This window comes from Onychomys torridus, chromosome 3 (assembly GCF_903995425.1).
Source record: "Onychomys torridus chromosome 3, mOncTor1.1, whole genome shotgun sequence".
NCBI lineage: Eukaryota > Metazoa > Chordata > Mammalia > Rodentia > Cricetidae > Onychomys > Onychomys torridus.
This window is the reverse complement of record NC_050445.1, coordinates 24,153,121-24,180,231: the sequence shown is the minus strand read 5'-3', so window position 1 is coordinate 24,180,231 and position 27,111 is coordinate 24,153,121. Positions and strand designations below refer to the sequence as shown.

Below are 27,111 nucleotides of genomic sequence, written 5' to 3'. Positions count from 1 at the left end.
TGATGCTTTTTAGTCAGCAAAAGCTACCTTTTACTAAGCTGAATGTACAAAAGGGAAAAAAAAAAGATTTCATTAAGGAAGTCATTTTTTCCTTCAACTCATAAGGAAACCTCTACAGACCGACTCCAATCTACATGCAAATGGAGGCATCTGGCTTTTGTCAACAGCACCCAGCATACACTAAACAATAGGAAGCTGGTTGCACAATACAAAGAACACTAAAATTTTAACCTCTGTGTCACTAATAATTTTCAGAGTAATTAGTCTCTTTGGAGATGAAATTTACATTGGAAATTGTTTGTCATTTAAAGCAGAATTTCCATCTATGCTTCTCAGGGAGGTCCAAATAGAAGTCATTCCATGAACTGAGGAACTAACTGAATCTGAGAGAAGGGCAAGCTCACTAAGAGCTGGAGCCACCATGGCTCCAGACTGCCCAGAGACCCCAAGCACCTTCGCCTGCCAGCTCAGGCCGGACTCTGCCTTCCTGTCTCCCAGGCAGTTCTCCCTAGCAGAGAGGGAGGAGCTGAGGGGCTGGGCACAGTGCTGCTGGCTAGTCTTGTCCACAGTGTTCCTTGTTGAGCACTGTTCAAACGGAATTCTTTGCATTGTCAGAGTGACTGTCTTCTTAGATGTCTAATTGTTTTTGTCTACCTCCGATTTTTATGTAATGTCTACTCTACAAAACCATGTGCCACTTTGCTGCTGCTGAATCATTCGTGTGTTGTGAATGAAATTTAAAAAAGAAATCACTGAAGAAGACTGGAGAGATAGGTCAGCAAGTAAAGAGCTTAACTCAGAAGCATAAGGAACTGAGGACCCTCAAAGCCACATAAGAATGCTAGGCATTGTGGCACACATCAGGAAGCTAAGGTATGAGGGTCCTTGGGGCTCATTGGCCAGCCAGTCTCTCCTAATTTGTGAGCTCAAGACCAATGAGATACCTTGCCTCAAAGGAGGTAGACAGCATTCCTGAGGGTGACCTGAGGTTGTCTGATGTCCTCCAGTGACACATGCACTCATATTCACACCCCTACACACACATGCACACACACACACACACACACACACACACACACACACACACACGAACATACTTTTAAAAAATCATTGAGGAGTAAAGAGACAATGTTCATGGTATCCTTTCTAAGAGGATTACAGTGATAACAAAATCTATCCATTTAGTGTCCATCCATAATGTGTATTGGACATTTGTATAGTGGGCAGTATCCTGCCGATTGCATCTCATGGACTAGCTCCAGTGACTCTCTCCCAGCAGAGGGCCCCTTTCTACTCCACTGCACAAAAGAAGAAATTGAGATTGAGGAAGGTCAGATGCCAAGTGTCACCCAGTCAGTGAAGGTGACAATGTCAGAATGTAAACTGGACTGATTCTGGAGGTAAATGTGGAATCAGCATCTAGCAGCTTTTCAGAGCATCCCTGAGGACTCATTCCCTACAGCCCCTGCCCTCCACACCCCTACCCTTGATCCTTTTCCCTAGTGGAACCACCACCAAAACATCTGACTCCCAAGTAGGCAGTGAGCTCTCCCTGCTACTTCTTTCTTTGAACTCTGGTGCCATCCTCCTTATCTCTCTGTTTCCCTCTGAATACAGGTCTATGCTGCTAACAGGCAAATGAGAAGCCAGCTGCAAGGGGCAAGCCAAGGAGTGCTGGACACTTGCCAGCAAGGGGCCATATGAGGGCAGGAACTCAGGAAACCTGTTTAAGGACCGCTCAGATCATCAGCTCTCTTCCTCTGGTCAGCCACTAGCTTCCCTAGTCTCTCCATGTAGGGGTAGGGATAATGTTCCACACACCAGGCATTTAAAAAGTGGGAGCACCACGTCTTAATAAAACAGTACTGGAGAGGAGCTATTCATGACCCACTTAGCCTCCAGCCTCTTAGCTCCAGCACACAGGCTACAAAACACATATTCCTTGTGCAGAAACCAGAAGATTCACTTCTAAAGAAATCAAATTATCTGTGACCCAATAAAAGAAATCAAGACACTAACATTTAGGTGACCCCCTAATGAAACAGAAATCTCTCCATGTTATAGGGAAACCCAATAATCAAACAAGGCACCGCCAGCCCATCACACATGCTCACATTCTGGCCAGCTGCTTGGTGCTTTGTTATGAAGTAGGAATGAATGAGAAAGACCTAGCAACTACATATATTTATGGAACAAACCTAACAACCAGGACCAGCAAGGATAACAGCACTTGAGAGAAACAGAGAAAATACAAAAAGCAAAAGAAAATGTTTCATAAAAATAACTACAATGTTGCATCTAAAATAAAATAGCAACCAAAAAATAGGACAGAATGAGATGAGAAAGAGACTACCAGAAAATAAGAAGTTATACTTGGAAATTTTAAAATGTGATGGCCCAAATTAAAACACAATAGCAAGGGACTGGCAATTGTAGCTCAGTAGCAGAGACTTTGCCTACCATGTGGAAGACCCTGGGTTCAGTTACCAGCTCTACAAAAGAACAATAACAAACAAACGAAATTTGCAAAACTGAAAATAACAATACCAGAAGGATACTCAAAGTGGATTAGATTACAAAGACAAAATTTTTAAAAGATAAAAATTAGAAATAAAAATGAGCAAGAAAAAGCATGATATGTTAAAATTAATAGGTTTGGGGGGAGGATCAAGAAATACAAATGTGTGACCCTACATAAGGAATAGGTATACACATGGTAATCAGAACACATTAGCTTTCTCAACAGCAACCCAGACAGCTTGACAATTGTCTTTCTGGGGTGTCTCAATTAGGTGTGAAAGGAGAATAATGGCTTATCAGAAGAACGCGGATTTAGAAAGTTAACCTCAAGCACTCCTATCTCCAAGATGCTAACTGAAAACTTGTTCCTAGAAAATGAGGGTGCAGACCCAGAAATGGGATGTCATGACATCTCCAAATCTGAGCACAGATCCCTCAAGAGAGGAAAAGGCAGGTTTGGCAACAGTGGAGAAAGTGATCACAGGACAAGAGCTAAACCAAAGAGCCGCCTATCCAGACGGAAACCTAGGGACAAGGAGAATGTCGCCAGAGTTCAAAGCCATGACTGCCAGATGACTGGAGATGCTTAATGTTGGAAGGGGTTTTGAGAAAAGCTGTAAAGTTGTGATAGTGAATTTGGAATCCACAGCAAAGACATAGATAGCTGAGCAAAGGAGAATAAATTATTGGTCCTGAGAAACAAAAAATTATACAGAAGAGAAAAATATAAGTACATTTGATTACCTGGCCTATTAGTGAGTAATGTCCATGCTTTCTTATGCACATAAAGGCTGAATTTTCATGGACCCCAAATTTTGCAGCGTGACTGTTTTGGGAAAATATTGCAAAGGAGGCTGAGGAAGAAGGCTGTGTTAAAATCTAAATCCTCATCTCATATCAAGGAAAATCAACAGAAAATATCTAAGGATATAAATTAATAAATTCCACATAGAGGGGTGTGAGGGTATGTGTTCATACATGTATGTTTGTGCATGAGATCAAAAGTCAACTTCAGGTGTCTTTCTATATGCTTTTCACCTTATTTTTTGAGACAAGATCTCTAGCTGCAACTGGAGATTGCTGATGGGCTAGGCTTGCTGGCCAATGGGCTCCAGGGACATGTCTGTCTCTACCTAACTAACCTCTCTGTGCTGGGGTTAAGGCTGTAATCTTACTATACCCTGCATTATGTGTGCTGAGGATCCAAATCCAAATTATCTGCTAAGCTAGTCTCCTGAGCCCCCTGTGTAGATCTTTTTAAATATATGATTATAACTGAAAGAGTTTGAAATATGAAAGAGTTTGAAATATTAGAAAGAATTATCTCTATGGAATTAGACTGAAGAGGTGAGCAGGAAACATGGCTAAGTTTATTATGTACCTCTGATGCCAGTAGACTTTTATAACCCATGCCCATGTAATATTTTGTAAGAAATAAAAATCGGGCTTAAAATTAAATACTGCTCCTCTGAAAATATTTCTAGGAATTCTGAGGTTGGAATTCATTGATCAGATCAAGTAAGTGGCTGCTGAAGAATCTGGATGCGTACACATGCAATGTTTTCAACTAGTGGCCGCCTGAGGTTTGTAGTGACACTTAGTGTCAGCAACACAGGGTTTGCTGTCCCAGCCTTCTCTGACGCTTAGCTGGAGATTCTACCCTGCTTCCTCTGGGCACATGTGATAAGCCTGGTCTGGCATATATTTATTTAAAAAGCTTCTCCCATGATGGACTCATTTTGAAGCTTGAAGAGCTCTCACGGCCATGCCAGCCATTGGGCCACGCCTCTGAGGACAGTTGCTCCAGCCCAGGGCTGCATCCCTAACCCTCTCCACCCACCTCATTAGTCTGTTACTGTTGACTGACCCTTCTAGTCTCAGATGCTCATTTCTATTCTGTATCGCACTTTTCCTCTCAACTTCCAACTTTCCCCCTCCTGTCTGTCTTATCTGGCCCAGTCCCTGCCACCTGCTGTCACTCAGTCCTTACCATCCAGGGACTCACTTATTCTGCCTTGGTATTCTCATGCAATGTGCTTTTCCATCCATAGCACTGACCTTGATGGCAAGTACAAATTGCAGCTATTTCAATAGCCTTAAGGTTATAAGACCATCAGTCTTGCAAATACTTGTCATTGTTCAATGAAGTCTATAGCGAATAATAGAAATAAAGTCATGAATGAAGAAAATTATGGTGTGCTGGTAGAATCAGTGTCTGGTTATCTGTAGGTGCTAAAGCAGCATTAGCCTTTATTGATATTTATTTAGCATCTTTAATACTCAGGGTACACATAAACCACATTTTGACCCATGAAGAGTTTGCATATGGAATTAAAACTAGATATAAATGAGGAGTAACTAATCACTCCTTTATTTAACAATTATTTATAGAGTACTAGCTATATTCTGAGGCCAAAGGTTATGGAGATGAAATAGTTTTATCCCAGCTTTCACAGAGCTTATGGTCAACTAGGAGCAATATAAACAAACAGTAATAATGCTATCAGCTCCATGCATGGTGGAACACAATGCACATTGGGAAAAGCTCTTGCATTATTTGTGATAACTCAGAGTCCCAGAGTCTGGGCCACAGACTTTCCAGGCAAGACTCAGAAAAGGTCACCAGGGTTTGGAACATCAGCATTCAAACCTTTTCTTTTCAGCACATTCACTGAAAGTGAGCTCACAGGCCTAGAGAAAGGGTTCTACAGTTAAGAGCAGCACTGGATGCTCTTGCAGAGGGCCTGAGTTCGATTCCCAGCACCCACTGGGCAATGCACAACCGTCTATAACTCCAGTTCCAAGGAATCTGGTACCCTCTTCTGCTTCTGCAGGCACCAGGCAAGCATGTGGTACACAAAGATACATTCAGGCCCAATACTCATACACATAAGATAAAAATAGTATCTCTTTTTAAAAGAAAAGAAACAAAACTCACATCCCACTGAGCACGTTTGCTTTGTTCTTGTTGACAGTTTATTCATGCAGTGTATGTGTGATACATTATAACTAAAGTAGACATTTAAAAAGAAGGACGCTAAACCAGCATCATGGCTCAGTGGGTAAAGTGTTCGCTGTGTAAGCCTGATGAATTGAGTTCAATCCCAGATCCCAGAGTCGAAGAAGAGTGACTCCCAAAGGTCATCTTTTGACCTCCACACCCATACCATGGCAGGTGTGCACCTGTACAAACACACACTCACACACACTAATATACCACACACACACACTAATAATAAATTTTTTAAAAACTTTTAAAAAATAAGCAATAAAGGGAAGGACTTTTCAAGATAAATAAGTGACTTGGAATGTCCTCTGACTGTTCCCCAGTTGATCTCCCCCCAACTCCAGAGGGGGCACAACCGTGATCTCACCAGGCCAGGCCAGAGCAGAGGCCTTCCTGCTGCTTATGAAGGGTCTGGATTTCATGAATTCATCCAGAGATCTGGGACATTCACAAGTAGCAAAGGCAGCATGTAACAATCCAGACCTTTCCAGGAACCTGGTAAGCACCACTTGTACAAGGCATGGTTTCCCTGTGAAAAAGCCCATTCAAGGAACTGAAACAGATTGAAGTTGCTTAGTGAGCGCAGAATTAGAACAAATGGAATTGTGGTCTGTAGAGATGGTTCATCAAATGAGAAGAACTGATTGAACTGCCCTTCTCGTCTCTAGGTATATTCCTGTCGAAATAACTAGACCTGGACCTCAAATAAATACTGACATGTTTTCCTTTTAGCTTTCGTTTTCTTAGAATCACTTCAGACAACTGCCTGTCTGTTAATGCATCGCCACCTCAGATAATAAGAATGTACTTGATTGGATTGAAACTTGAAAACATTAATTACATTCCTGTCCCAGGGATTCAACCTAAAGAGACAGAATTGCTCTGCATAAGGCTGGAGGAACACAGGGACCTGAATCCTGGAGGCTCTTAGGTTGTTAAAGGACTTTCTCTACTTAGGAACAGCAGAATCCTCCTGGCCCCAGGAGATGCATCTTCACCCATTCCACCTTTGGGGTTCCTGGGGGGAGGTAGCTGCTCATTTGCTTTATGTTTTCTCAAAGAAGTACTAGGCTTCCTGGGAGCTGGGGCAGTGCCTCTCTCTCCCTGCATGAAACATCAGATATAGACCCAGGAAGGAGGCTCAGCCCTTGGATAACAGCATCCGGGACAGTAAAATATGCTACCTACCCCCACTGTCAAGCTCTTTTCCCTAGAAATGAGCCCATATTTTCCTACTGACCACTAAAACTACACTTCATATACCTTAAGAACAATCACTCCCTATCCCCAACATTTCTTTTTTGAATTAGGGTCTCAAGGAGCCCAACTGCACTCTCCTTCTCCAGAGAGAATGACCTCAAACTTCTGCTCCCCCTGTCTCCACTTCCTGAGTTACAGGCATGTGCCTCCATTGCTGGCTCTGCAGTGCTAAGGATCAAGCACATGTTAGGCAAGCACTCTTCTAACTTAGCTACATCCTCATCCCTCTACAAACATTTTTATTCTAGTGGAGACGCCTACAGATACATTTTCCCTGACTTACTAGTTATATATTATCTACTAAAATAGTTAAAAGTGAGATCATTATTCTGGGACAACTCCAAAGAATAAGAAATATTAGAAACTATTTTGTCATCCATTCAACCCCTTTCCAATGTGTATAAATTCTTAACAAACCACAACCAAATTCATTGTGAACAGTATGATAAAACTCAAGATTAACTGATAAGAAATCATCAACCTTAGCTGTATCTATAGATTTAGCAACTGAATTGCATTTCTTTTTTATTATTAAGAGATTTTTTTTATTCATTTTACGTATGAACCACAATTCCCCTGTACTCCCTCCTCCACCCCCCACAGTCCCCCCACAAACCCACCTCTCATTCCCATCTCCTATTCCTACCTCCTCAAGGCAAGTTCTCCCATGAAGAGTCAGCAAAGCCTGGTACATTCAGTTGAGACAGGTCCAAGTGCCTCCTCCCTGCACCAAGGCTGTGCAAAGTGTCTCACCATAGGCACTAGGCTCCAAAAAGCCAGCTCATGCACTAGGGACAGATCCAATCCCACTGCCTGGGGGCCCCCTAAACATTTCAAGCTAAACAACTGTCTTGCCTATTCAGAGGGCCTAGTCCAGTACCATTGGGGCTCCTCAGCTATTGGTCCACGGTTCATGCATTTCTACTAGTATGGCTAGTCATCTCTGTAATTTTTCCCATCATGGTCTCAATGTCCCTTGCTCATAGAATCCCTCCTCTCTCTCATCGATTGGACTCCCAGAGCTCAGCCTGGCACCCAGCCATGGATCTCTGCATCTGCTTTCATCAGTCACTGGATGAGGGTTCTATGATGACAGTTAGGGTATTCACCCATCCGATCACCAGCGTAGGCTAGCTCAGGAACCCTCTCAACCATTGCCAGTAGTCTATGGTGAGGTCATCCTTGTGGATTCCTGGGAACTTCCCTAGCACTCTGTTTCTCCCTGTTTCCATAATGTCTTCATGGTATCTCTTTCCTTGCTCTTCCACTCTGTCCCTGTTCCAGCTCGAACCTCCTGTTCCCCTATGTTCTTGTCCCCCAGCCCTTGCCCTCCATTACTCCCCTCACCCCTAGTTTGCTCATGTAGATCTCATTCATCTGTTTCTCCTTTGGAGCTATAGGTTGCAGTCTGGTCTGGTTATCCTTTGTTTTACATCTAGCATCCACTTATGAGTGAGGACATACCATGTTTGTCCTTCTGAGTCTGGGTTACCTCACTCAGGATGATATTTTCTAGTTACATCCATTTGCCTGCAAACCTCATGATGCCATTATTTTTCTCTGCTGAGCAGTACTTGTGTATATGTACCACATTTTCTTTATCCATTCTTCAGTTGAAGAGCATCTAGGTTATTTCCAGGTTCTGGCTATTATGAATGCTGATATGAACATAGTTGAGCAAATGCCCTTGTGGTATGATTGGGCATTCCTTGGGTATATGCCCAAGAGTGGTATAGCTGGATCTTGAGGAAGACTTATTCCCAATTTTCTGAGAAACTGCCATACTGATTTCCAGAGTGGCTATACAAGTTTGCATTCCTATCAACAGTGGAAGAGTGTTTCCCTTGCTCTACATCCTCTCCAGCATAAGCTGTCTTCAGTGTTTTTGATCTTAGCCATTCTGACAGGTGTAAGATGGTATCTCAGAGTTGTTTTAATTTGCATTTCCCTGATGACTAAGGATGTTGAGCAGTTCCTTAAATGTCTTTCAGTCATTTGAGATTCTTCTGTGGAGAATTCTCTAACTCTGTAGCCCATTTTTAAATTGGACTGTTAGGTATTTTGATGTCTAGTTTCTTGAGTTCTTGATATATTCTGGATATCAGCCCTCTGTCAGATGTGGGGTTGGTGAAGATCTTTTCCCATTTTGTCTTATTGACCATGTCCTTTGTCCTACTAAAGCTTCTCAGTTTCAAGAGGTCCCATTTATTAATTGTTGCTATCAATGTCTAGCTCAGACACTGGTATTATATTTAGGAAGTGATCTCTGGTGCCAATGTGTTCAAGATTACTTCCAACTTTCTCTTCTATCAGGTTCAGTGTAACTGGATTTATATTGATGTCTTTGATCCACTTGGACTTGAGGTTTTTTTGTTTGTTTGTGTGTGTGTGTGTGGTGTGTGTGTGTGTGTGTGCATGGTGACTGATATGGATCTATTTTCAATCTTCTACATGTTGACATCCAGTTATACCAGCACCATTTGTTGAAGATGCTTTCTTTTTTCCATTGTACAGTTTTGGCTTCTTTGTCAAAAATCAAGTGTTCATACTTGGGCAGATTAATGTTAGGGTCTTCAGTTAGATTCCATTGGTCAACATGCCAGTTTTTATGCCAGTAACAAGGTGTTTTTATTACTGTAGCTATATAGTAGAGCTTGAGGTCAGAGATCATGATGCCTCTAGAGGTTGCTTTATTGTACAGGATTCTTTTAGCTATCCTGGGTTTGTTTTTGTTTTTTTGTTTGTTTGTTTGTTTTTTTCATATGAAGTTGAGTATTGTTCTTTCCAAGTATGTGAAGAATTGTGTTGGGATTTTGATGGGGATTGCATTGAATCTGTAGATTGCTTTTGGTAAGATTGCCATTTTTACTATGTTAATCCTACCTATCCATGAGCATGGAAAATCTTTTCATTTTTTGATATCTTCCTCAATTTCTTTCTTCAGAAACTTAAAGTTCTTGTCATACAGGTCCTTCACATGCTTAGTTAGAGTTACCCCAAGGTATTTTATATTATTTGTGGCTGTTGTAATGTAATTTGTGATGTTTCTCTGATTTCTTTCTCAGCCCTTTCATCATTTGTACATAGGAGTGCTACTGAGTTTTTCTTTTTTTTTTTTTTTAGTTAAACTTGTATCCTGCCACATTACTGAAAGGTTTATCAGCTGTAGGAGTTCCCTGGTAGAATTTTTGGGGTTACTTATGTACACTATCATATCACCTGCAAATAGTGAAAGTTTAAATTCTTCCTTTCTAATTTCTATCCCTTTGATCTCCTTTTGTTGTCTTATTGCTCTAGCTAAAACTTGAAGTGCTGTATTGAATAAATATGGGGAGAGTGGACAGCCTTGTCTTGTTCCTTATTTTAGTGGAATTGTTTTTAGTTTCTCTCCATTTAATTTGATGTTGGCTGTTGGCTTGCTGTAAATTGCCTTTGTTACGTTTAGGTATGTTCCCTGTATTCCTGATCTCTCTAGGACCTTTATCCTGAAGGGATGCTGGATTTTGTGAAAGGCTTTTTCAGCATCTAATGAGATGATCATGTTTTTTTTTTTTTCTTTCAGTGGGTTTATATGGTATATTACATTGATGGATTTTCATATGTTGAACCTTTCTTGCATCCCTGGGATGAAGACTACTTGATCATGGTGGATAACTTTTTTTTATGTATTCTTGGAATCTGTTTGCCAATATTTTATTGAGTATTTTTGCATCAATGTTCATGAGGGAGATTGGTCTGTAGTTCTCTTTCTTTGTTGCATCTTTGTGTGGTTTGGGTATCAGGGTAACTATAGCCTCATAAAAAGAGTTCAGTAGTGTTCCCTCTGTTTCTATTATGTGGAACAATTTGAAGAGTATTGGAATTAGCTCTTCTTTGAAAATCTGGTAGAATTCTGCACTGAAACCATCTAGTCCTGGGCTTTTTTTGGTTGAGAGACTTTTAATGACTGTTTCTATTTCCTTAGGGGTTTATTGGTCTATTTAAGTTGTTTATCTGGTCTTGATTTAACTTTGGTATCTGATACCTATCCAGAAAATTGTCCATTTCTTTTTGATATTCTAATTCTGTGGAATACAGGTTTTTGAAGTATGACCTGATAATTCCCTGGATTTCCTCATTGTCTGTTGTTATGTCTCCCTTTTCATTTCTGATTTTGTTGATTTGGATGCTTTCTCTCTGCCTTTTGGTTCATTTGGATAAGGGCTTGTCTATCTTGTTGATTTTTTCAAAGAACTCTTCGTTTCATTGATTTTTTTTATTGTTCCCTTTGTTTCTATTTCATTGATTTCAGCCTTCAATTTGATTATTTCCTGGCATCAGTTCCTCCTGGGTGAGTTTGATTCTTTTTGTTCTAGAGCTTTTAGGTGTACTATTAAGTCACTAGTGTGAGATTTCTCCGTCTTCTTTATGTGGGCATTTAGTGCTATGAATTTTTCTCTTAGCACTGCTTTCATAGTTACCCATAAGTTTGGGTATATTGTACATTCATTTCCATTATATTCTAGGAAATCTTTAATTTCTTTCTCTATTTCTTTCTTGACCCACTGGTGGTTCATTTGAGCATTATTCAGTTTTCATGAGATTGTAGGATTTCTGTAATTTTTGTTGTTATTGAAATCTAACCTAAACCATGGTGGTCCAATAAAAAACAGGAGGTTAGTCCAATTTTTTTATATCTGTTGAGATTTGCTTTGTGATTGAGCACATGATCAATTTTAGAGAAGGTTCCATGGGGTGCTGAAAAGAAGGTATATTCTTTTGTATTAGGGTAGAATGTTCTGTAGATATCTATTAAGTCCATTTGAGTCATAACTTCTTTTAGGTCCCTTATTTCTCAGTTAAGTTTCAGTCTGACAGATCTATCCAGTGGTGAAAGTGGGGTGCTGAAATCTCCCAGTACTAGTGTATTGGGTTTGATGTGTGATTTAAGCTTTAGAAATGTTTCTTTTACAAATATGAGTGCTCTTGTATTTGGGGTGTAAATGTTTAGAACTGAAACTTCATCTTGGTGTATTTTCCCTGTGATGAGTATGTAATGTCCTTCCCAATCTCTTTTGATTGGTTTTAGTTTGAAGTCTATTTTATTAGATATTAGGATAGCTACATCAGCTTGCTTCTTAAGTCCATTTGATTGGAAAGTCTTTTCCCAGCTTTTTACTCTGAGGTAGTGCTGTCTTTAAAGTTAAGGTATGTTTCTTGTGTGAAGCAGAAGGATGGATCCTGTTTTCATATCCATTCTGTCAGACTGTGTCTTTTTATAGGTGAATTGAGACCACTGGTATTAATGGATATTAATGACCAGTGATTGTTAATTCCTGTTATTTTTTGTGGTAGTATTGTGTGTTTCTCTTCTTTGGTATTTGTTTATGTGGGATTACCTATTGCCTGTGTTTTCATGGGTGTATCTAACTTCCTTAGGTTGCATTTTTCCTTCTAGTGCTTTCTGTAGGGTTTGATTTGTGGATAGGTATTGTTTAAATCTGGTCTTATCCTGGAATATTTTGTATACTCCATCTATGGCAATAGAGTGTTTTGCTAGATATAATAGTCTGGGTTGGCATCTACAGTCTCTTAGTGTCTGCATAATGTCTGTCCAGGACCTTCTGGATGTCAGAGTCTCCATTGAGAAGTCAGGTGTTACTCTAATGGGTCTGCCTTTATATGTTATTTGGCCTGTTTCCTTTGAAGCTCTTAATATTTTTTCATTATTTTGTATGTCTAGTGGTTTGGTTATTATGTGACAAGGGGACTTCTCTCTGGATCCAGTCTATTTGCTGTTCTGTAAGCTTCTTGTACCTTCACAGGTATTTCCTTCTTTAGGTTGGGAAAGTTTTCTTCTATGATTTTGTTGCATATATTTTTCTCTGCCTTTGAGTTGGTATTCTTTTCCTTCTTCTATCCCTATTATTCCTAGGTTTGGTCTTTTCATGGTGTCCCAAATTTCCTGGATGTTTTATGTTATGCCTTTTTTGGCTTTAGTGTTTTCTTTAATACTGATGGATCAATTTCCTCTATTGTATCTTCAACACCAGAGATTCTCTCTTCCATCTCTTGCATTCTATTGGTAATGCTAGCTTCTGTAGTTCCTGTTCATTTACTCAGATTTTCCATTTCCATCCTTCCCTCAGTTTGTGCCACCCTTATTGCTTCTATTTCAGTTTCCAAATCTTGGACTGTTTTCTTCACATGTTTAATTGCTTTTTCTTGGCTTTCTTTAAGGGATTTATTTATTTCTTCCAATTTTTGTTTATCTTTTCTTTGATTTCTTTAAGGGAATTTTTTATTTCTTCTTTAAAGGCCTCTATCATTTTCAAAGTCAATTTCTTCTGCTTTGAAATGTTCAGGTCTTATTGATGTAGAACCACTAGGTTCTGATGGTGCCATATTGGTCTTTATGTTGTTGACTGTATTTTTGCACTGGCATCTACCAATCTCTTCCCCCACTCTGTGCAAGTGGTGTCTGTGTCTGAGGGAGCCTCTCTTGGTCTGATTGATATTCTTGGTCTTATGGGAGCTCTTGGTCTAATCTTGGTTCTTGGTTCAGTAGGTGCTGATGAATTCTGTGTCTGAGGGGGGCAGATCTTACTTAGCCCAATGGGCACCAATGGGCTCTGTCTCAGGGAGCAGCTATTCCCAATCAGTGCAGGGTGGCATCTGTTTTCTTGGTGAGGAGTCAGAGGAAGAGGGAGCTGGCCAGTTCCTGGGACTCCAATGGCTTGGCAGAGGGGCACAGCATGTTCCCCCAGGGCCTAGGGGCTAGGGACCTGGTCTGCCCAGTCCAGAGATGTGGTCTTACCTCTTCCCAATCAGTGCAGAGTGAGCTTATGACTCGGGTTTTCACTAGTGTCACAGGGGGCTGTTTTCCTGAATTGCATTTCAAAAGTAATTTTTAGAAGCTGGGAATATGGCATAGTTGGTAAAGAGCTTTCCATCCAAGCATGAGAACCTGAGTTTCATCCCCTGGACCTACACAAATACAAGTCAGATATGGTAGCATACATTTGTAGCCCCAGTGCTGCGGAAGCCTAGGCAGGATCCCTTGAGTTCACTGGCCAGCCAGCATGGCTTACTCATTGATCTTCAGCCCAGTGAGAGCCTACTCAAAAAGGTGGGGTATGGGAGACCTGCTCCCACTTTTTTCTTCCCAAGGGATTCTTGAGGAGAGAGGGATAAGAGATTTAGATAGAAATATATAGGGAAGAGAAACAGATAAAAACACAGGATAGCCTTGGGTGGGCCTAGATCCTTATGCATTGGCCCTTACTGTCTCTTTTAAAGGGCTATTTATAGGAATGCCAAGGAGTGAAGCAAAGACCTAGCACAGCCAAGTACAAACCCTTCCAATCACCTGGTAACCACACACATGGTCAAGCCATCCTCTAATGCAGCTCTGCTGGGTAAAGCAAGCTCAGATCTCACTAGGAACCTTTGTGGGCCTCCACAGTGGGGCCAGCAAGATGACTCAGCAAGTGCCATGCAGGCCTGGCACCTTTAGTTCAGCCTTCAGAACACACATGAAGGTGAAAGGAAAGAGTTGACTCCATAAAGAAGCATATGCAAACTTTCCCCGGGTGTTAAACAATCCAGTATGACAACTGCAGCCCAGTATTCCCATTGTATTAGTATCACCAGTCATCTGGAGGTGATTTAGTGTACACTGAAGGATATGCATAAATTATATGCAAGTTTTTCAGTATTTTATTTAAAGGACTTCCATTCTCAGATTTTGATAACCACTGTTGTAGTGGAACTAACCAAGGGATAATGAGAATCAACTGTGTGGTCTCTGTTTCGTTTCCATGAACACCTAAGTTTCTTTTCTTGCCCTCCCCAACTAGTTGCACTAAGCCGCTTACAGTCTGGTGTTGCTTTATTGAGAAATCACTGAGGTGGCTCACATAAACTCATTAAAATTTTAATGTGCATATCTATAATGCATTTAACTTTAAATATTCCATGCACTTATCGGGATGTCACTACATCCTAGATGACTACAAAAACAAATAGCGTTGGTGAGGAAAGAAGGTAATTTAATATCTGAGCAGAACAACACTGCATGTTTAATTTAAAAATATAGCTTAAGTATAGCAGTGCCAACATAAAGTTACCTTCGTTAAAGAATGGTAATTGGATTTAATGTCGCATATATACACGATTTTCATTAAAGGAAGGAAAGTGAAGTCTGTGTGAGTCTAAACTAATGAAGTAAGTTCAGCTCACCTATTGTACTCTTCAGAAGACAGGTACAGCACACACCATTAGAACAGACTGTAGAATTAGTGTTAAAGCTCAAGACTTTAGTAACTGTTTGAAAACATATGTATGTTGATCTTAATCTGGTCTTAAACTGGGATGGTAAAATGTGTACAGTAGCAAGGGGTCTTCTTGGGAAATCAAGTTGCAAGTCAGGTCATGGTCCCATATTAACCTCTTGATCCATTTGTACCAGTGGAATCTGAGTAAGTTGTATTGGAGTTTTATTATGACTTGTAAATTCTTCTTGAGACACTGGCCACTCTACCAGGAAATGGTTGGGAATGATGGATCATGCCTTCCCAGGCATTCATGGTACTGACTGACTAAGAACACTGTGTGAGTTTAGATGGCATCCAGTACCATGCTCTAATGTCCCAGGACCAAAGATTACCCCAGGTATTCATGGTCAGAAACAGAACTAGAGACAGTGAATTAAGAAAAGAGCAGCACAAGAATGAGAGTGGGCTAGTGAACCTTGGGAAGAGCTGCACATGTTGTGTGGCTCTTATAGGACCTTTATAGTCTCCAGTGCTGTCATCTGTATTTCCTTGCACCCTGTGAATGCTCTGTTCTTTAGATAAAACCCAAGGAAAGAGAGGTTTCCAGTCTTGCTCTGCAAACTGCCCTCTTTCACATGTAAATCTTGATGTTTCAGACCCTATTCCCCTGCCACACCTGCAGCTCTCTGCACAACTTGAAGGCAGCTCCACTGAAGACTCTACTCTCTCAGGCATTGTTTAGGGAAGCATGGCTATTGCCCATAATGGTTTACTAAACTCAAGAAATAGATCATATATATATATATATATATATATATATATATATATAAACTTGCCCTAATCAAGGTATAGATTATCTTGTCTTCTCTCTTCGTCCCTCAGGAAATTATTGGAATGCTGCCTCCTTCCCCAATCCATCATCCTACCTGCACTTCTCTACCTTCCAAGGAGAAACTAGTGCTGACATTTCTTTCTACTTCAAGACATTAATCCCTCGAGGAGTATTTCTGGAAAATCTGGGGAACACAGACTTCATCAAGCTGGAGCTGAAGTGTGAGTAATTTTTTTCCTGTCAACATGTTAGTGGCTACTCTGGTCTCAGAGATGTCTCAAGACAGTTGGCAAAGAAGATGAGAAAACACTGCTCTCCTACTCATTGGAGAGCATGCAATAAGGTTCCTTGTTTAATATGCTTGCTTTCCATGGAAATAGGTTAAGAGGAGACAGAGGTGGGCAAACCCATCTGAAGCACCGAGAGCAGAGGGGCCAACATGGAGAAAAGTTGAAGGAACATATAAAGACATCAGCATGACTGAGGCAGCCATAGACCAGCCAGCTATCTGATGAAACAAAACACTGGGGTGCACTTTTCTCAATGAAGTTCTGCATCCACACCTTCCAAAACAGTGTAGAGTCATAATCTGTTTAGCCAAGGACGTAGAACTGTGGGCTCAGGCCCAGTTGACCTTGGATCCATCAACTGTGTGGAGCTCTACTTTGGGATCATCTCCAGGGGAAGACTGGTCAGGCAACCAACCCCACAAACAATTCTTGCCTCACCAAGGCTGTTGTATCCTCAGGACCCAAGTTTGGATTTAGGAAGTTATAATATGCAGACCTCCAGGCTAAATGATTACCTGTCAAGCTCTTCTGTGCACTGAGATAAGTCAAAATCATGTGTGAGACTCTGGGCCCAGTCTTCTAAAAGCTCCCAGCCCCGGCTGAGGATGTCAGAACAGCTTCCTTGCCGCATCCTTACCCATTATGTTCTCTGCATTGCTGGTAGTTTGTGCTTCTGTTCCAAGAATAAGCCCAAATCCATTTCCCAGTATATCTAAGGCTTTCCTCTTTTTGGACTTATAAATATGCAATGCTCTCACATAAACATTTTCTCCTGTTGAAATCCCACTGGGTTCTTGTTTTCAATGGTAGGTTGAGACATAGCAAAAACGGGTAAAGGTGTCAGAGAAAGAGTCTCAGATTCAAACCCAAATTCAGGATTGAATTGCTTAATCTCTTTGGATCCCAATTTTCTGAACTATAAAATTATGATGTTAATTTTGGGAGACTGTTCTGAAAATGGAGAGCAGATATTTGTGGAGAATTTACTCCAGTGTCTAGTAAATACCACCATTGTCTTCCTGAGGTTGCTTATTATAATGTAGGGTTTTTAAGTTATGACAGGATCTTTCTCAACCTAGTTGTGCTGGAACCAGGGTACTAAGGTACCGGGCACTTGGATGTCTCAAAGATCAACCTTAGACAATGGCTCCAAGTCCATTGTCTCACATGAAGGAAGGTTAAAGATGTGCACTCTCATGGGAGTATGCACAGCAGAAGCCAACTTCACTAAGAATTACCGAGCAGTGAGACATTGAGGGAAAGTGGCAGAAACTCCTTAGTGGAAGGGATTTCTGAGAGAGGAAAAGGCTGGCAAGTTCCTTTGTCCAGGGGCTTTTACAGGGCCATGACAGACACTAGATAAAGGCTGAAGTACTGCCTAGTTTTCTGGGCTATCATGACTGAATGGAGACCCACATGTTCTATGCCTGTTCCCCTGGAACAGCCATGAAAATGATCCTGTGAAGCTGGAAATTTTCCTGTGTCCCACCCAGTCCTATAGCTGCTTGGTCCCAAGTAAACACACAGAGGTTTATATTAATTACAAACTGTATGGCCTATGGCTCAGGCTCATTATCAACTACCTCTTATAATGTAATTCAACCCATTTCTATTCATCCATGTTTTTGCCACATGGCTTCATGGTATTACCTGTTCTCTCACATCTTGCTTCTCCTGGCAATGGCTCAAAGCTTCTGCTCTGCCTCTGCCTTCTCCTTGTCTCTCTTCTTCAATTTCCTGCCTGGCTCTATTCTGCCTTGCCATAGGCCAACACAACTTTATTTATTAACCAACGGGAGCCACACACATTCACAGCATACAGAAAGACATCCCACAGCAATCCTGTATTGTTCATCTCTGACTCCAGCTTTGTTCATTATTGACCTTGACTGTCAATAGCTATTAGTCATTTGGCGAGCATTACTACCCTCGGACTCTGCTGATGCCTCAGGAGTTGTTAATTATGCTATGTTTTCTTTATTCCCATAGTCAGCTCTAGCTTTACCATAGCAGAGAATGAACGCTTTCCCAGGCACCAAGATGTAGTTCAGTCTTTCTAGATTGCCTGCTAGCTAGCTGGTGGTCTGAGGTAGTCTCCAAAGCAGAAACCCATTGAAGGAAGTCATCATTACTTATAGTTGAGTCTGTTGCAACCAGCTTCGTTCTAATCAAGAATTTAAGAAAGGATAATGCATTAAATATTGTCCCTGGGGACTCTGGGGAGGAAAACAATTGGTCTGCCATTACTGGCCCGGATCCCTGTCCCTCCCCTATCTATCTAGCTTACTCATCTCATATTGGACTGCAGGCCTCCTTTTCATCTTCCCTGCTGGTCCACACCTTGCTGTGCAAACTCTTCACCTTCTTGTGACCCCAGCCTCTGTTCTCTCTGCAACAGACCTGAGCAACTTACAGTTCTCACCATGGGCAAGATCTGATTAAAAAGAAGACTGAAAATAGTCTGACCCTAGAATTAAAACTAATTAATTTATTGATTAAAATGTCCTCTCCACTGAATTAGGGCTCATAATTATTAAAATGGGATTTTTCATTTCCTTTGGTTAAAAGTAATTTAATCAACTATGTTCTTACTTCCATGTTAGTTAGATGGCATATTAGAAATATCTCATGGCCTAAGAAATGGACAGCTCAATATTTGAAAAGTCCTATATTATTCTATGTTACTTGGGTTTTCTGACTGTTTTACCTGCTTGTGTTTGGTATAGTTCTGTCTGGGTAGGAAGGATGATAAGCAGAGTTCAGAGAGAACAGGTGTCTTGGCTTTCCACATGCATCAAAGAATTTCATTTATTTCTTATTGAGGAAAATCTTCAGAGATGCTTTCAAAGCCTTATAGGTCTGTGGATTAGGAGCCTAGAGCTTCACCTACTGCACTGAGGCTCCTTCCTTGTATGTCTTTCTGCAGCATGAAAAGTGTAGTAGTAGAAGGTGACTTACAACCTCCATCTTGTTGTACCGCTGATCTTTTCTGTCATATAGTTTATACAGGGTGAAGACATAGAGGATCTTTAAAATGAAGACTTGAATCAGTCTCTTCTAGAGCCTCCTGTACCTTCTAAAAACCAGTAAAAGTGAAAATATTTTTAAGACCCCTGACTGGCAGACAGTAGAAACCATCATTTTGTGCATCCTCACAAGAATTCAAAGGTACCTGGGTACTTTGTGTGCAGTAGGGGATGGAAGGCTTATGTACATGAGAGAAACACACTCAAAGTAAGTAAGAAGTGTGTATGGGAAGCTGCCAATCCTTAAAAGAAACTGAGGCACAAACAAGTTTATAGTGTACTTGGACTGTTTGTGTTTCAGCCTGGGAAAAGACTAAGCCAAGCCATCTTTAATATATAAGTTCTCACAGATCTCATACAGCTGCCAAGGCAAAAAGTAAAAGTGAACGGAGGGCTGTTATTTTGTGTCTGTGTGACTAAAATACACCTTAAAGGGGAACTATTTATCTCAGCTCAAGATTTCATAGAGTTGGTGTATGGTCAGGTGACCCCATGCACTTGGGTAGAACATCACAGCACAAAGAGTCTGTGTCACCTGGAAGCTATTGGCTTGAGAGATGACCTGGAAGAAGAGGCATGCAGAAAGGGATCAGGGCATGACAGAGCCCCAAGGGCAGCCCCAGCAGCCTAGTTCTGTCCATAAGGCCCCTCCCAATAGTGCCATCAAATTATGATCCATTAGGGAATTAATGCTTCTTCGTTAGTTCTGAGCCCCTAGGATCTAGTTGTCTCTGGAACTGTAACAGACACACACAGTGTACTCCACTTAATCAATGAGGACTAACCATCAAATGGTATCCTACCAGTTGTTTGTCAAGACTGTGGATTAAGACAGACAAGATGGAATGGTATCTCCCAAGGAAGGGATTGAGTATCTTAAACAACACATGTAGCATTTCTTAGGTGGGGGGTGGGGGGTGTTTACAGAGTTAACGATCCAAGTGAGTAGCTTAAGGAATGACGTGTCCCACTAGGATGAAAATAATAGCTCTCGGCATCTAAGCAACAGGATGCAGTGACTTTGGGCCTAGTAGAGTTTGAGTATGTGCTAGGAAAGGAATGTGCATCTTCATAGGACCAAAAGACCCCTGAGGTAGATGTGCCTGAAGCCTCGTCTGTCATGTCCTCACAGCCTAATATTTCAGCCTAATATTGCGCTTCAACCTCTTTTTTCATCTAATCTTTTTTTTTCTTCCTACAAACAACATGGAGAGGAAAAACCTGGCATGGTTAACACTTGCTAGCACTTCGTTAATCACAGTTATTCATTTTGACTTTTCTGGGTTGGATTTCTGTGTATGGGTGAACAATCCCTCAGTAGCTGACTACCAGAGGGCTCAGGAAAGATGTTTGTCTGCAAGCAAACTTTGTTTAAACACCCTCTGCTTTTCTCCATTTAGTTTGTTGGGCTTTCTGATAGGAATTTAAATGTTGTTTCTCTGCCTGTGTCTCAGAGGAATTTTGTCACAGTGTATGCCTACATGTTGCTTTCCAGAATAGCAGTCCCGTTAATTAACTACATTGTGCCCTTCTGTCAAGAGTAGAGTATTCTTGACTCAAAGAACAGTGAGCTTGTGTACCACAAGTTAATGAGATGTCATCAACATCCTTTGCACAAGGAGAAAAACACAAGATAAAATCAGAGCGATCTTACTCATTAGCATATTTTAAGGTAAAATTTTGACTCTGTTTCTCACTTACTATTTAATGTTTATTCATTCATTCAGTGAGTTTGTCTTGGATGTTTACTAGGTTTCTATTACTGTGATAGATTCTGAGGGAACATGCTCCAAATACACTTTCTTCTCCCCACAGATGTGGCCATTTGGAAAGTAGGCGAATAAATGAGTGATTGTATATTAATAGGCCAACTCAGCCTTCTTGGATCATTTTGTCTCAGGCCTTGTTTCGGACTCTATACATATCATCCCCCTGTCCTAATAACCTCCTGAAGTGGACATATCATTCACACGTCCACTTTACAAATGAAGAAACTGAGACATACATCGAGGATGGTCATACAGCTAGGAAGTGCAGAGCTAGGGCTTAGCCTCAACCTTTTGCCCCTGAGTTATCGCTGTGACCTTGGCAACGCTCCACCTCCCTCCACAGACAGAGACTGCCTGCCAGTGCTGATGGAGAATATTCGAGCTGAGTGGAGTGACAGGCTCTTCCCAGGGAATGTAATGCTTTAATTAAATTTTGATGGATGAGCAGGAGTCGATAAGGTAAAGATGAGGGGAAAGCAGGAATCCAGAAAGGAAGGACGGTTCAGGATAACACCAAAGGAATGAAAATATTGAGGACTGAGCCTAGAGACTCAGAAGGGGGTGGTGGGGAGTGGCTGTGTGTGAGCTAGAAGGTAGGCAAGTTGAGCGCTCAGTGCTCTCTTTTCTGGGGCAGGGTTTGGTTTGGCTTGAAAATGAAAGTTAAGCTGAGCTGGGATATACATGAGCAGACTGGCATTTACCAGAACAATTAATAGAAACCAGATATAGTGGTTCATATTTTATAATGGAATGCCAGAGGAAGGCTAAGCCTGTGAGTATATTATCTAGCTCATATTTTGATGGTGACAGTCCCATTGGCATGGCTCAGGTTCTTACAAGGGCCCCTCTTGGCTGTGTAGCTCAGGTTAGACACAGTGGTGGCAGGACTTGAGCGAACAAACAATGATCTAGTCAAACAAGAAGTCAGAGAGAGATTCAGGGTCAGGCTCAGGCTCCTGTCACCATTTCACACTGTGAAAACTCATTCCAGAGAGTCAACATTCCCTTCTATTGACATATTCTCAGTGACCTAAGGACTGCCCGTTAGGCCCTACTCCTTTAAGGTCCTGTTCCTTCTTCTATAACCATTGAAAACTAAGCCTCCAACATACAGCCTGAACCAAACTATAGCATCAGATAAGAAGGGATGGACTGTATTAAGACCATGAAAGAATGATGGCGCATGGTGTAGAGAGAAAATTTTATGTAGTCAGTATATAGATGAGAGTACCTAGAACGAAGATGTAGAGATGTGTAAGAATGAAAAGCTGTCCAAGCTCAGGGATGGAAAATAACTGGTATAAAACAGAGACAGTGATAATGATGTCCCAGAGACTTACTGGAATTTTCGAGATGAATAAAAAGAATTAGATACTACTGAGAGGCCTCCTAAGCCGATGACATGAAGTGACTGCTAGGCTTGACATTGACCTGCCACTGTCAACAAATAAGGAAAGAATGGGGATATGGCTCAGCATGGATCACTTGCCTAGCATGTGCAAGGGCATAGGTTAACTCCCCAGCACTGAAAAAACAAATTTATTAAGCCATCACTGAAGTGAAAGGAAATGGACTTGGAACTCAAAAAAAAAATGATATTTCTTATTCTTTTGTTTGAAGATGGAAGAGACATGACTATATGTGTATACTACAGGGGAAATCTTGCAACTAAGTAGAAAGCAGAGACCAAGGGGAGACTGAAGGAGTGAGGTCCTCTGAGGAGGCTGGCATGGGTGACACCTGTGAGCATCATGGCACCAGAAAGCAGTGGGGAAAATTATTCAATGAAGGAAGGCCCAAGACAGCATAGACCACCAACCAGGCATTCTTTGTGCAAACCAGACCTGCTGTTGGTGGTCTTCTTCGTATTTTTAAGATGACCAGAAGACGGTACCAGAAAAACTACTAGAACACATTCCAGAAACCCCAGACTGGAGACCTTGGGGTGAGGGAAAAGGGCCAGATACTTTCTTTGGGGAAAGCTTACTCCTGACAACCTGGATACCAAATTTGTTGGAAGCTTTCTGAGTAGCAGGCACTTTGCTGGAGTTTTATGATACAATTCTCTGAGACTTCATAAAAAGCAATTATCCATAATCTACAGAGGAGAAAACTGAGGCACACAGTTTACTCAAGTGATTTGAGATGTGAGAGTTCTGATTATTTAAACACAATGAGTTAATAACAAAGGGCATAAGTTCTTGAAGCCTTCAAGAAACAACTGTGTGAACAGTCCTGAGAATGAAAGGGGGAGTTAATCAACACCTGAGTTGAACTGTGAAGAGCAGGCAGAGGAGTTAGCTTAGCTGCATGGAGGAGAATTCCTGGAGGAGACAGTGCAAGCAAAGGCTTAAGGATGCCGGACAGGGTGGCTGTGGAATGAGGACTCTGGAGCCACAGAATGGAAAGAGCACAGGGAAAGGAAGAGTAGGCCAACTGCCTCCTGGCCCAGGATATAGACCTTGGGACTGACCACTGAAATGCTAAGGGTTATGCATTAGGATCCTGTTAATGTGGACCAACTATACTACGTGGAGAGAAGTGCTTGTTAGAGTGCTTGTAAAGGTCTTTTGTAAGGCAAAGAACATATTTAAAGGAGATTTCAAAGGAAGTTTATGAAAGAGATGAGATTGTTGAAGGAAGTGATTATTGAACAGGAAACATTCACATGAGCAGCAACCAGAAACTATGGTACAACTTTAGCATAAGCTCCCATGTTGGACAAGTTTGAGCTTTTTCAGATATCAGGATGAGTCAGAGAAAATATCTGCCTTTAGCAGACATATTTACTCAAAAAGTGTGGAGGCAGCAGTCTAATGCCCTGCTAATCTTAGGAAAGGGTATTAAAGCAAACTGCTCATTTCCAGCATGCAGCCTTCTGCAGCACATATGCTCTAGGAAGTCACAGAAGGAATTGCTCTGCAATACGTAGAATGTGGTGAATCAGAAGCAGTAAATTAATGGCAATTTATCTACCACTACTTCAGAATTGCAGCAATTTTCGATATTAAAAAGAGTTCCATGCATGTACAAGCGAGGAATGTGGAATTCCACTTAACTGGGCTGTAGGCAATGGGGTGTTATTTAGGATGCTTCTTAAAATACTATGAGTTTTTATGAATAAAAGCCAGGTGTTTACACCTGGATTCGTCCTTTTAACTATTCAAGGCAACCTGGACCATGGACATGAATTTAGGATGAATTTGAGCATTTCTACTCCTTTGCAAGTCTACCTATGGCTTCACTTTGTATTCAAGATTCAAAATCTAAAGAAGAGCTCTAGGCTGGTTATAACTATGTTTAAGAAAAGAATTACCCTTTCAAAAATATTTAAAGATATAAATATTTACTCACAACATTTGAAGATGTTTTAAATTCTTCTAATTTTTGTTCTAAGTTTTTTTAGTTTGAATTATAGATAAAAATCTTAGCATCAATTAAAGATAATATATATGCTTTATTAAAGCTATTTGCATGTCAATAATATTGGGAGTTGTATATAGAAATAATCAGTAGATGCAAATGGATTATATTTTTCCAGATTTCTTCACTATTTTAGCTGATAAGGAAGTTCTTTGCACATATGACATAGGTACATTGGGATGACAAAGATAAATTTCAGAAAAATTGCCCCTAGCTATGAAATTTTTGCTGTTACCTTAGGGTCTGACATGCCTGCTAGTCTGGAATTTTCCAGACAAGGCTGAGGATTCCTTCTAAGTTGGTCAGATGGAATTACCTCTCTGCAGAGTTTGTGGTCTTACCTTCTTTCCCCATATATCAAAGGCAATTTCTGAGGACAGCCCAGCTCTTTGGCAGCCTTATGGGACAACCCATGTCACCCAGCACCCTTTCCTTTCTGCCATGAGATAGTAAGCTGATTCTGCTTGCTTCTGTACAGCAACAGAAGATTCTTCCTTTGACAATCAGTCACCTCCTTAGTAACAATTTATTTGTCTCTGCCTCAGATTCTAGACTCTTGAGTATCCAAGGACAGGTTACTTCTAGATAACCCAAAGTAATAGCTTGTCCCCCTTCTGGAGCCTAATTTCTGCACTAGAAGGTGATGACCAAGAAACAGGCTTCCTGAGACCTTACTCCAAGATGAATTGGAATATCCCTATAAGCCTATGGTTACTCATTTGGTCAAATTAAAGCTATTTTAGAACAGTAAAAATATAAATCTAAAGAAACAGAATTTCCTCAGCTATTCCATTACATATTCCATACCACATACCATACCGTGTGTGTGTGTGTGTGTGTGTGTGTGTGTGTGTGTGTGTGTGTGTGTGTGTGTTTGACTTTCTAAATAAGAAGGAAAAAAATAAAACAGGATTCTCAGCTGACCAGTCCAAAGCTATTTCCAGGATTTTCAGACTGTGTCGTGTTCATGTGTGACATGAGGTGAGACTAGGCCGTGGTAAGGTCCCTTCCAGAATTCAGCACTCTGCAGCCCCATCAGCGACCTCCACTGTGTCACCTCCCACCTCCCTCCTGGGTGGACTCATGATTAAGTGAGGCCTTTCCTCTTCATGCAGTGACTCTCGGCTCTCCTGGAGATGCCCAGAGGAAAGATTTTCCAGAACTAATAACATGTGTTTGTAGACATTGCCATGGCTACCATTGATGCCTGGTTATAAATGATACTAACAACCCCTGAGAATGTTCCACAAAGGACTTGAGCTCAGCACATCAAAGCAAAAGTCCACAGTCTCCACCCAAAAACCTTCCCCTGTGCTCCCTACTCATTAACACCATCATTGTTTTCTCCACTACCCATATTTGAAAATTTAAAGTGGTCATGAGGTGTTACTTACCTCCCCATACTGGACAGACATTTGATCTTGATAGAACACTGTATTTTGAGATAGAAAAGTGCCATTCCTCATGGAGTCTTCACACCAGAACAATACTAGACAAAATGTCAGTCCCATCTTATTGCAGTATGTTAGATGGGCAATAGATGCAAAGGTAATGAAACTTCAAACTCCTTTCTCTGTCTCCTAGGATGGCTTTGTCTCTTGACATCCCTGGATTCCTGATTTAAACTGTCTCATAATGTGTCTCCCTCCCTCTAGTACCTTCTTCTTGACATGCACTTCCCACAATGCAGCCCAGTTTCTACAAATCTGACCCTAGTATTCCTGTTCTTGTAAGTCATAATGGTTTCTCAGATTTTGTAAGATCATGTTCAAACTAGCAAGCTTGATGACCACAGCTTTAATTTCAATCTGCAACCTTCTTTGCACCACACACATGCTCCTTACCCAGCTGCACTGGATGCCTGATTTCACCCACCTCCCACTACTGGCATCTCTAGCATCTGCCTAAGACTTCCTGTGGGGTTTCCTATTCTGTAATTCTCCCTTCTTCCCTGATGAGGTCATCCTAATCACACAAAAATTTTTCCATTTTCTTTGCATCCTTATTTAAAAGACAAAATAGAAATAAGGTAGCCTTCATTTTCCTACAAATATAAAAATTCTGTAAGACAATCATTTTGGTGTATTTCCTGGAAGATAGCAGGCATTCATATTCTAGATGGAGTGTAAGTTGTAGAGAAATAGTTTTTTCTTCAATCTCATTGGCTCTGATTTTAATGTTTTCTCCATTATTTACTACATGTGATAACTCATAAGATCTTTCTCTTTGGAACAAGATAGCACATTAGAGTGCACACAAGCGCACACACACACACACACACACACACACACACACACACACACAGACCATAGCTAGCATCAGCCTGCCTATGACCAGTTGGAAGACCAGAGCCTTAATAAAGGACAAGCCAAACATGAATTTGCATGTTCTGAGGCAGACAGGAAGAAGAATGTGTCATTATTGCTCAGTAGTAAATGAGTGGGTTGGTATAAAAAGTGGAAAAGTGCATATGAATTTTAGGCTGTAATAAAGTCAGAGACCTTCCCTCTGCCATTCTAAGAGTTAGCAGTGTCTCTGCAGGCTCAATATTTTCATAAAAACAAGAGCTTCAAGAGAAGAGTTAGTGCTGCAGCTAGTCAGTGTGTATTAGTGATGCTGGGAGCTCACGCAGCTGAAGATGACTCTCGGGACCAATTAATTCAAAGCTGGTTTTAAAATAAAACAGAAGAAGATACAATAAATCAGGAGTTGAGCTCCATTTAAATACA

General features: G+C 41.0%; 1 protein-coding gene across 1 annotated transcript in view; it reads left to right on the top strand.

The window, feature by feature from the left end:
- Cntnap2 (contactin associated protein 2) overlaps positions 1–27,111 on the top strand; it is a 2,080,708-nt gene that overhangs the window by 1,797,005 nt on the left and 256,592 nt on the right. Inside the window, exon 16 of the mRNA XM_036182111.1 lies at positions 15,925–16,095. Coding sequence (XP_036038004.1) covers positions 15,925–16,095 — 171 coding nt within the window. The remainder of the gene's footprint in view (positions 1–15,924; positions 16,096–27,111) is intronic.